Source organism: Cynara cardunculus, unplaced genomic scaffold, assembly GCF_001531365.2.
Source record: "Cynara cardunculus var. scolymus isolate 2C unplaced genomic scaffold, CcrdV1 Un_Scaffold_1732, whole genome shotgun sequence".
Lineage (NCBI taxonomy): Eukaryota > Viridiplantae > Streptophyta > Magnoliopsida > Asterales > Asteraceae > Cynara > Cynara cardunculus.
Genome location: NW_020200856.1, coordinates 64,333 through 76,313, shown reverse-complemented (window position 1 = coordinate 76,313; position 11,981 = coordinate 64,333). Strand labels below are relative to the sequence as shown.

Genomic DNA, 11,981 nt, shown 5'->3' with positions numbered 1-11,981 from the left:
TTAAAAGAGATCTTACAAAAACAAAATACAAATACAAATGGGGTCAGAAGGACCAGGTCTTGACGACTGTTTATCACATAAGTCAAGTTTTTCAATATAACATTATTTAAAGAGCATCTTATAAAAATAAATATCCTACTTTAAAGTCGTGTCCTTAGCACACCTCTCAAAATTATCATATAAAAGGCACGAAAAATGTAGTATAAAAAACTAATAGAATTCTTTATTTAGAAAAACCATTTTTTTTTCTAAAACATCCAAAAGCACTGTAGACTTGTTGTAGCACTTTCACTCACATCTAACGACGATACTTATCTGGTTCCATAAACTTAAATATATACTATATTGAAAAACACGAGTTATGGTTAGGTTGAAATTTTTAAGAGATATAACTTTTTATGTCAAATGTACAATAGTTAAAACTTGTTTAATATCCACAATATAGATCAAGTGATATTGAAAATCAAATATTTTTAATTTTCAAATTACACTTTATGCCTTTATAGTTACTTATGTAATTTACTTTATATCCCTTTTTTTTTCTTTTTCATTTAACATATTTATCATATTTACATAAATAATCATATATAAACTAAAATGCATTAAAAATACGTTTATTTAATTTACAAGTTATATTATTATAGTCATCTCGTCAATACTTTTGAAATTAGACCAATATCGAATACTTTTTTATTTAATCGTATTATTAAATATTATAAATACGTAATGAATTGTTTTTAAACTTAAATTTTATACTTATAGTTATTTATTTAATTTTTTTCATTTTTAATTTTACACCCTAAATCTATATATCTCTCCATAACCAACCACTTCCCACATCTTCAATATTCAATATTCAATATTCAAAATCAAATCATTTTAAAATTTTAAATTACACTTTGGATCCTTATAATTAATTACTTAATTTATTTTATATCCCTTATTTTTTCATCTTTCATTTTACATCCTTACCATATTAACATAAATAATCGTATATAAGATAAAATACATTTAAAAAATACGTGATCTTTTTTACACATTATACCATTACAATCGTCTCATGAATACTTTCAAAATGAGTCTAATATTGAATATTTGTGTATCTAATCATAGCATAAATACACACGAATTAATTTGTCTTATATTCGAGTAAACTACGATTTTTGTCCCTGTTGTTTTAAAATTTTGTTTTTCATTTATATGGTTTGTAATTTATTGTTGTTTTCGTCTCTGAGACTAAATATACTAAAAATCTTTCATTTAAAATATTTTAGTCTTTTTGGTTTATTAAATATCGTTTTTGGTAGCTTTTTCGTTAATTAAGTATTTTTTATTTAATAAAACCATATATTTTTCGATGAATATCAAAGATATAATACTCATTGGAATAAGGGTCCTAATAAATGGAATAGGTAATATAGTTACTTTGTCATCCCCACTACTACTAAATCACCCCTCCACCCTCAGTTAAACTGGTGCTTGTTGCTAGACCTAATGAATTAAGCATATGAAATTTTTATTTTTATTTTGTTATTGTTTATGTTAAAGTAATTAAATATTTTTCATGCAATTTTTTTTATATTATTTTTGACCTTATGGTTTTATCTATATCTATGTTATCTATATCTATACCATATTAAAAAAGACTAAGTTATTATTATCTTGAAGTTTTAAGAGGTACAACCAATTAAGGATATTGTACTGCTCTTAAAGCTTACAACATCTCACGATCTACCATCAAATCATTTAAATTTTAAAATTACATTTTATATCCTTAATTATAATTAGTGATTTCATTTACTTTATATCCGTTACTTTTTCATTTTTTATTTTACACTATTATCATATTAACATAAATAATCCTATATTTGTACTATATTAAAAAGGCAGGAGTTTCAATTATTCTTGAATTTTTAAGAGGTACAATTAATTAAGAATATTGTATAAGTTCTTACAGTTTATAACCTTTCACGATCTTTGACAGGAAGGGATCGTTCGTGTTCACCTAGTGGACAGAATGTCCCCACAGTGGCGATACAAGTGCATGCCGACATTATGATCGCTTGCAAGTAATAAAGTGGTACAAAGTACCGAGATCGTTCCCACATAGAAGGTACTACTGAGATTCAGAGATTTTTCATGAACTTCTTGCACGAGTTTCGAGATGTAAAATAAAGTTGGACTTTTTTTATAAAAAGACCGAAATAGGACCGACTAACAAAATAACTGATTAAACTTCTAATATTAAATGATGGGCATGGATGCAAGTGTTGCTTAAGATAAAATTAATAATAAAATGATTAGACTTTTACGAGTTGTTTATAAAAGTTTCAATCTCTCGAAAGTGAACTTTTATAACCGGGCCTCATAAAATTCCATAAGGTTTTTACGTTTACCACTTCGAGACTTGCCGATCTAGCCAAAAAGTAAAAGGAATGCGATTTTTACCCAAATCTCTTTGTGATAAAAATACCTATTGCTTAACCCCTAGCTAGATGCATACAAAATTCGCGTCTCCACGTAATTATTCAAAGACCCTCTCGAGTTCTTTGTGCATCACTTAAGCCGTATTTCGGATCCGCCCATCTCTGGGTCTAAGATCTAATATTAACACTTCAAAGTGATCAGCTTATCCGCATTTTAAGTACCATCTTAAGTGACCAAGTCACGAAGGGATAAAACATAAAAACACCTTAATATTATATAAACATCCTAAGTAAACTCACACCCACACTCATACAAGTAATTTAGCTAGACATAATAAAAATAATTAAAGACATAAAATAATACTGAAATATAAATTGCATTAATGTAAAACTAAATTACAAGTACAAGAAAATAAAATACTAGAAATTAAAGACATAAATTAAAAATATTAATTAGAAAAAACATAATCATAAAAAGAAAGAAAAGGGAGAAGTGAGACACAAAAGGTGTTTTGTGTCTTAGATGGTATGTCTTCAAAATGGCTCCCCAAGCCTCTTTATATAGAGGAGAGGAAGGGGAGCAAGTACACCCAATCATTACCTTAAGGGTAGTTAGTACAAGCCTAAAAAATACAAAAGAAAATAAAATAGAAGAAGAAAGACAGCTCATACACAGCTGGAGAAAATATCTGAATGAATCTTCAAGCTATACGTTTCCCAAGAAGCAGCAACAAGGCTCGCAGACATCCCACAGTGGTGCCACAGTGGGTAGTGCTGTCAGAAAAATACAGATTTTTGGAATAATATCTCTTCCTTTGTGTTTCATCATCTTTTTAAAACTTTTTGGAATAAAAGGGGAAAAACAAGAAAATTGGGTATTTAATAATAGCAAAAAAATGAGGAAATAAATAGGAAATAACTCTTAAAAATAAGAGTTATCAATCTTCCATCAAGTTATTTTCAATTTTCAAAATTACATTTTATACCCTTATATTTTAGTAATTTGATTTATCTTATATCTCTTACTTTTTCATTTTTCATTTACTCATTTATCATATTAATATAAATAATCATATATGAACTAAAAGGCATTTAAAAATGCGTTCCTATTTTTTTACAAATTTCACCATTATAATTGTCTCATCAATAGTTTCAAATTGAGCCCAATATTAAATATTTTTAGATCTAATAATACTATTAAATATCATGAATACCTACAAATTAAATTTGTTTTATATCAATACATTTTCATTTTTCATTTTATACATGTACCATATGAAAAAAATACATAATCATATATTAACTAAATACATTAAAAACTGTGTTTTCTTTATTAACCAATTACGATCAACTAATAATTGGATTTAAGATTTATTATATTAGTAATAATTAATTTTTATTAATATTTTACAAATAATTAATATTTATTTTTAATTAATTGTAATAAATAATTATTAATATTAATCAAGGTTATAATTGAAAAAAGTAACAATAAACTGCTAAAAAAACTATTCCAATTTGTTTATCGATAAATTAGCTTATGTCCACTAAAGATCTACCCAACAAATAAACTACTTATTTTTTCCAAACAATCTCCAACCTGATTTAGTTTATGTTTGCTTGAGTTTTTCTGATTAATTATTCATGGTATAATTATTAGCAGCATACTTTTTGAGGCCGTTTGTAGGTCTCTATCATATATAAGAACCTTGCTATGTCCAAGAAATCAAGGTACCTCTTTATATTTTTATCTGTTACTTCACTAAAAGACACCAAATACGTAAGAAAAATCAAACACCACATTACAAAATTCCGTATTGACCAATGCATGTCATAAGCTTTAACATCCTCGTGTTATACATGAGTCTTGAGTCACGGCGTGCCATGACGGCTGTTGTGTTAAGCCTTTTTAGAGCATTGGTTTCTATTTATTATCATTCTTAGATTTGATTATTAAAGATTTTTTATTGAGGACATTGTGAAATATCAATCGATCTATGTGATAAATCATCTTTTTAATACAACATTTCTATTTATTATCTTTTTGAAATATTATGGTACTAAATCATTTTTTTATCAAAACGGAGATAGTTTTTGAATATTTTTACCATATTTTTTATTAAAACATAAAATTTGCATTTTATTTTTCAATTACAAATTGTAAAAACTATAAACCACCAATTAATGCATAAATTTGATCTTTAAAAGGCAAAAACAATAAATACTTTGGATTAAAAACATTATTCAAAATCTTTGACCAATATAACATTTTAACTTTGAAGTTATAAATCATCTGATTTATGATTTAAAATCACAACAAACTATAAAATTAGCATCGAAAAGGATGGAAAATAAAACAATATTGTCGTTTCAGGTTGTCGGCTTCATAATCAAAATGACTTACGTAACACCGAGCACAGATACGTTGCTAGTCTTATAAAGCAACCTAATTATTGACGTTCAATAAACTCAATTTTATTATAATAATACAGTTTTTAGTCGTGGAGCTCCACAGATACAGTTATTTAGGTTTTATGCAGCATACCTGTGAAAATGGATTAAATTTTCTGCATTATAAAAGTGCAAACATCCATTAGTCTTTCACACAGAGCAACCGTTAACCATATATATACACACATGATCCAAACCAACCATAAGAAATGGCCCCACCGATCGATCAATGAGCCCGATGCGAAAGCGGTGCCACGGCTCGATGGGCTTGAAACGCACAAGCACAGTGCACCGAGGTCAGGTTCAGGCAGCCACTTATGATCAGAGAATGCCTACCAGGGCACGTGTGAAGTGCCGGGCATGAGTCACACAGAGCTTGAACCGCAGGCGGGGTTAGAGCCGTGCATTGACTGATGTTGAGATTAATGAGCCCTTCTTCTTCGTACCGGCTTTTAACCGACTCCCAAACTTCCCGTTTGTTCTTCACTCGGCTATGCGCTAAAGCATACATAGCTCGGTCCGTGATGTTTTGACAGTAATATAGACCAAGAGACCGCAAATGTAAACAATTGTTTGCAAGAGCTATCACACTCTCATCTGCATGTTTCAATGTAGCGTGAGTGTAATCAGACACAACTCTTAAATCTCTCGGAGTACAACATATAAAAAGCATCACTCATGCCAAACCAAATGAATCCAGTATATCCCACCTGAAGGTAGGGTTTTGGGGAAGGTAGATGAATGCAAACCTAACCTCTATCCCAAAGAGTATAGCGGTTGTTTCCGTGAAAACCCCCGACTTGTGGAAAAAAAGCACCACTAATGCATTAATGACATGGTTTGTCGAGAATTTTTGGCTAAAAACATGTATTACATGGATGGAGCAATGAAATGTGGAGTCGGCTCCATGCCTGTAAAAGGGATCCAAGGTTTTGATTTCAACGTGCAAAAATCAAAAAATGCATTTTAAGTATTTGATTCTTTTACCTGCATGCGAAGGATCGTGTGAGAAAAGAAGTTACAGTGAGAAGCGTATGAGAGATATGAACCCTAGATCATTTTAATCCCATGCCCACCCATGAATTGCGTTTTAGAAGGGAATTGATCCGCTACATTTCAGTGCACCTCATTAGTGTTGACATTTAATTAGGATTGATCCAAGGGTGGAATCTCTTCTTACGCTTCTCACAGGAACCTAACCCTTTACCTACATTGGTAGAACAACAAAAAATGTGGAGTACGCTTTCATGGATATAGAAAGAGTCTAAAAAGCCGCGTCTGAAGAGCCACTTACCAAGCGCTTGCTTGGCAAGTGCCTACCAGCAAGAATCACCGTCCTTACTTATCGGGTAATGTTCTTGGCTATCAAAATGGATCATTGATAAGACTTCTCCCTGCTAAGATTCTTGGTCCTTACCTTGCTCACCCGGATAAGGTAAACGACATCCGGTAAGCGCTTGATAAACGGCCCCTAAGGCTTTTTGGGTTCGAAGTTCCGAAATCAAATGCATTTTTTTTTATTCTTTCTCTTATTGTTGTGGGGTGGTTTCAGGCTTTTCCATCCTCGGTTTATAATAAACATTGTACATCCCTTTGCAGCATGGGTGTACAACTAGAAAATATATGACTGCTCATGAAATTTGGATCAGTGGAAGTGAATCTATATGATATTTCCAATGTGAATTGATCTCAAAAAATCCCTCGTTAATGCTTTTGACTTTCAAAAGTCAAATATGGTGTAGAATTACCTGTTATAAGAACACAGCCACACAAGTCGAGGGCACGAAGATCGGGACATCCATAAGCCAAACTCATCACTCCAGTATCACCGACTCCTTCACACCAACCGAGGTTTATGGACTGAAGTTGTCGGCAGTTGTATCCGATAGCCTGCAGGACAGATGGGAACAGTTTTTAAAAAGCATCCCAAAAGCCGAACAGAATATGCTTTATAATCCTTCCGTCTCAAAATAAACGTCCACATTTCTATTTTAGTATATCCTAAAATAAGTGTCTTAAGTATCTACTTTCAAAAGTAAATGTCTTCTGCGCAGTTTTACCTTTAATTATGAGATGGAGAAAACTCATTACTCCCTATATCAACTATCAAGGGTAAAATTGTCATTTAGTTAATTAAAGAAACTGTAATATTTACACATTTCTAGAACCGTGTGGCTTTTTTTTAGCGTCACAATTATTATGGGACGAAGGAAGTACATTTCAAGACTTGAATGACACAATCGCGATTTGTCCATACCTTGAGGGCCTTGTCAGATGCCGCTTTTACACATCCACAAAGGTTCAAAATTTTCAATTTTCGACAGTAACCACTGAGATACTCGAGGGCGGCATCGCTAAAGGCAGAGCAGCCACTGATATTGAGCTTAATAAGATCCGGACAACCACGAGCCAAAGCATAAAGCGATCGGTCACCAAGTTTAAAGCTCTTGCTGAGGTCGAGATCCTCCAAATCATGGCAGTTTTGCGCAATGGTCTCAACAGCATTATCATCAAGCTGCGGTTTATCTTGCCGAAGGATCAAAACCCGCAATTTTGTGAACTTGGGAGCAAGAGAAAGTACCATGTTGTTCATGTTGTTTTTGCACCTACGGAAATTGAAAAACAAATCTTCAAGGCTTCATTAATTAACTACATATAATAATAATTAGCTTCATATACCAGTTAAAATGTCGGGTAAACTGGTAATGGATATAAAAGGTTTCACCCATACCATTATCCAATGGGATGAAACATAGTAGAAAGGTTTTTACCATTAACCATTGCTAGCCCTATTCAAAACTTCATCTCTCAAAGTTTAGACAAACTTCAAGAATCGCTAAAGACCCCCCTCCCAAAAGTTCATCATAATTTCTTTTTGCAAGCTGGTGGTTTTCACATAAACAAGCTCTATGCTCCTTAAGCTTTATGTACATCGTCTTACTAAGGGGCTGTTTATCAAACTCTTACAGGGTGTCACTTACCTTACTGGTTAGTATGGCAAGGACGAAGAATCTTACCCGCTAAGAGGCATAGCAAGGACCACAATCTTACCCAGTAAGAGAGAGAGAGAAGACTCTTACCCAATAAACACTTACGGGGAACGCTTACCACAATCCATTTTGATGGCCGCAAAATGTTACCCACCAAGGTAAGTGTTTGGTAAACCGCCTCTAAGTGTAAACTCTACTCCAAGACAATATCTTCAAAATTGATAAATTAAGTTGAACATATGGTACGTTAAAATTACCTATTTTCCCATGAGCATCATTGCGAACTTGATGATCTTGATTTAGGTCCACACTTCCCTTGTTTTATTGTCAAGGAAGGGCATTTTATTCCAATCATACATTTTCAAATACTCCCCTAGAACCGTTACTAGTCCAAGCTATCAAAACGAATCTTTTTATCCGAAAAGCAAAAGATGAACACACCTCCAATCATTCTCAACTGGTTTTGAGTTGGAACCACTTGTCTAACGAAGGTCAAAAAAGAAAAGGACTAAAAATAGTTCATGATAGTCCTATTCAAGAAAGAGACAATCTTGAATATAATTACACACCCGAAAAAAGTAATGAAAAGAGAGGAAAGAACATATAAACAGTTTAGCAAACAAATCGTCTTTCGCTCAACAGTACAAGTCCGAGGCTATGTTTGGCAAACTAGTTGATAAATTAACCGTTGGCCGATAAGTTAACTTGAACCTATAAGCTAGCCGATAAACTAGTAACTCGATGGTACAAGTATGAGGCAATGTTTGGCAAAGCAGCCGATAGATTACCCGTTGGCTGATAATTAACTGTAAACTGATGACAAGCTAGCGGATAAACTAGTCACTTCAGGTAAAAACTAGTCACTTAAGTTGGAGGATAAAGAAAAATATAAGGAGCATTTATGTAAAATATAAGACGCATAATTGAAAACATGTGGAAAAACCCCCAATAAGCTATCTGAAATAACTTATCAAAACCTTATACCTTACTAAACTAGATTTATTTTTTAATAAGCTCCACAAATAAGCTTTGATACTAAACACTAATCGCCTCTTATCTGGTAAGAAGTGATGGTGTTAACAGCAATCTTACCATGCCATTTTGCTAACTGAGATTATCATCCCGTAAGTAAGGATGGTGACTCTCGTCCAATTAAAGCTTTTACTCGGTAAGAGACACTTAGGTGGCGTTTGTTTTCTAAGAGGTGCTTTCACTTCCGATTGATAATGATTTATAAGAGGTGAAGCTGAAGTCTGAAATCTGAATCAACAAGACTGTTCGTTTTTGTAACCTAATAAAAATCTGAAAACTCTAAAATTTGAATCAATAGTTTTTTTCTTTTTTGAAGTATATAATATTTATATACGGCAAATGCAACAAATAAACTCACACACCCTCCTCAGAACCCCTGACCTCCTAGAATTTGAATCAATAGTTTGTTTCTGTAAATAGAGAATACTCATAAATACTACGAGCTGTGTTAACTATACTATGCTATTTTGATGACCTAGAATCTTGCTCCATAAGCGCTAACGGCCCCCCAGTCTCTAGAACACTACTTCTGAGTCTCTTGATAGAGATGGTTGTCTCACTTTGTTAGCTTCAGAAAGGAAAAGAAAAAAGAAACAGTATTTGTGGAAGAAGTACTCAAAGTTTGTGTCTTTAAGCACAAAAAGTGCATCAGGAACCACCCCAATATGCTTATCCTAAAATCAAACATCTGGATGCATCTGAACATCAAATTTTCTGCTATAAACAACCATTTGCAAACTCAATAAAGATAAGACCCATAAGATACAGAATCATGACCATATAAATCTTAAAAAGTAAATGAAAATCTTGAATAAATTAATCAAAGCAACAAGCTATAAAAGTATAAAATTATAATAGAATCAAAGGGATGAAAAGAAGATGGATGATACCAAGAGAGGGAAAAATGAGTAAGTCCCCAACATATAGCATCCCTCCATCCACTACAAACTCCAGAAGCAATTATGACCGTCCGATCATCCAGCAAAGATATAATCCTCATCAAAAGCTCCATCGGAATGTCCTTCCACTCCGTAATAACCCTCCTCCCACCTCCAAAAACCATCAGATTGTTGAAAGATATGTTCAGTTCATCAGCTTGCATCATTGACATTTTTAGAAAAATACCCAACTTTTACCCTTCAGATGAAAACCCTTCTTTCTGTCATCAAAAAGAAAAAGGGCCATTAGATTTTAAAAATAAAAGCAACAGAGTAAGAAAACAACAATTCAAGCGATACAACTGTCAAGAATAGTGGAAAGTTTGATGATATATGAAGTTGAGTAATAAAGGAAGAACCTGATAATGGAGAATGCGAATTACACGGTGCCGAAACTTGGAACCTTTGATTTTGGGAAAACTAAAATTACCCTAATTCCCCCAAGGGTTTTCTTCACGGGATAGAAATCTAAACTAGAAATGGTGGAATATGCGATTTGCAAGCAAATTGGGGTTTCCGATTTAACGAGTTTTTTATGGAGTTGAGAAGACTATAAATTACAAGTGTTAGTGAGCAAGAGACGATCATCAAGGATAGAAATTGCGAAGAATTCAGGTCAAAAGGAGGTACTTGTGGATTATTTGATGATGGTATTTGTTAATTTCTGTGTTGCCAGAAAGCTGTTTGAAGATCACGAGAGGTTTTTATCGAGGGCGAAGGAAGCGTGACGAAATGAAAGAAACGAGCGACACGTACGACCCCACGTGTGAAGAATGGATGGTTGTGTGTATGTTCGGCGGAGATGGTGGACCCACTCAGAGGGATTAATCAACAGTTTTGTCCTCTTTGCAAAAACTTTTGTCTCCTAAATGTTCGATTTTTTACGAGTAAATCTCAATTAAAATATTTTTTTTATTTATTTAATAATTTTCAACTTCAATTTAATTTAATTTTTTTTATTATTTAACCACAATCCTCCTAAATCTAATTTAATTTAAAATATTATTTTTGATAAACTCAAATTCAATTAATCAAACAATAATACTTCAAGATTCAAAAATCTTAATAATGGCAAAAAAGTAGAGAGAGAATATTCTTCAATACTTAATGTGTATTGATCTTCCAATAATTACAATCTAAGGTACGATTGCAATGCTATTAAATTTATTACAAGATTACAAAGATACCACCTATTTATACAAGGAAAGTACAAGGGAATAAAAAGATTGAATACAATTTTTAGCACAAAGCATTGAATCCAACATTTTCCCCCCTTTGGATTCAAGTTCTAGAAATAAAAAATCTTGAACGTGTAAATCTCATATGTGTCTCAAACCTTCTAATAGCATTCTTATACCGAATCTTTTCATCAAGTAACTCTAGAGCATTAAGAAATAAAAACTCTCTCTTATATTCAACTTGTTAAACCCTAACGTTTTGTCATCTTGAGTTTTCTTCAATTCAAGTTACTTCCTTATAACTTTGATTGTTCCATCAATGTACTGCTTGAGTTCACTGAACCTCATAAACCTTTTAGCATTCTCAGAGTTATCATAAATCACATCAAATTCTGGATCTTCAAGAATCATATACAAAAGATAACCATCAATGTCTTCTAAATCTTGATTCGACATTTTCAGATTAACCTTCTTTTGGTTACTTTCATAACCCATCTAAACATCTATAACTGAAGATAGTTTGCTCTGACATTTGAAAACCCTTTTGATAGCTTCTAATCCTCTGACGATTCGTTCCAACCTGACAGTCTGGTTTCTGATATCATGATATATAAAATCTAAGTCTTCCAAGTACAGATTAGGAAAATTAGCTTCACTAAAGCTCCATTCTTTACCGTCTTGTCTGGTGACATAGAAAACTGATACCACACTTCTACAAGTTTTCTGGCTTCCACCTTCTTTATCGAGACAATCTAGTGCTTTGTTTATACAAAGTGAATGGGTTAACATTTGGCATTGAGGAAGTACTTGTATTCTTTGCGGTATTTAATGGTTTCTTTGCCAATATCCAAGACTTTATCAGTACCTAAAGCTTTCCGGTGACGAACAAAAATGTCAGTGTACAAGTCTTCAAGATAAGGTTCTCGAATTATAGCTTTGTCCCACCCTGGAGTTTGAAGCTTCTTA

The 11,981-nt window shown here is 32.6% G+C and overlaps 1 protein-coding gene across 5 annotated transcripts; it reads right to left on the bottom strand.

Moving 5' to 3' along the window:
• Positions 1-4,881: 4,881 nt before the first annotated feature.
• LOC112502665 (F-box protein SKP2A-like) lies at positions 4,882-10,491 on the bottom strand. 5 transcript variants are annotated; one of them, XM_025106639.1, is made up of 5 exons: positions 9,790-10,491; positions 7,135-7,483; positions 6,626-6,767; positions 5,079-5,474; positions 4,882-4,993 (listed from the first exon to the last, which is right to left on the bottom strand). In XM_025106639.1, the coding sequence occupies exons 1-4, from the start codon at positions 10,008-10,010 to the stop codon at positions 5,104-5,106; spliced, it is 1,083 nt and encodes a 360-aa protein (XP_024962407.1). In that variant the 5' UTR covers positions 10,011-10,491; the 3' UTR covers positions 4,882-4,993; positions 5,079-5,103. The 5 variants fall into 5 exon arrangements, with proteins under 5 accessions (XP_024962407.1, XP_024962408.1, XP_024962406.1 ...); XM_025106640.1 differs by having other exon boundaries at positions 5,097-5,474; XM_025106638.1 differs by having other exon boundaries at positions 4,882-5,474.
• Between the last annotated feature and the right edge of the window lie 1,490 nt (positions 10,492-11,981).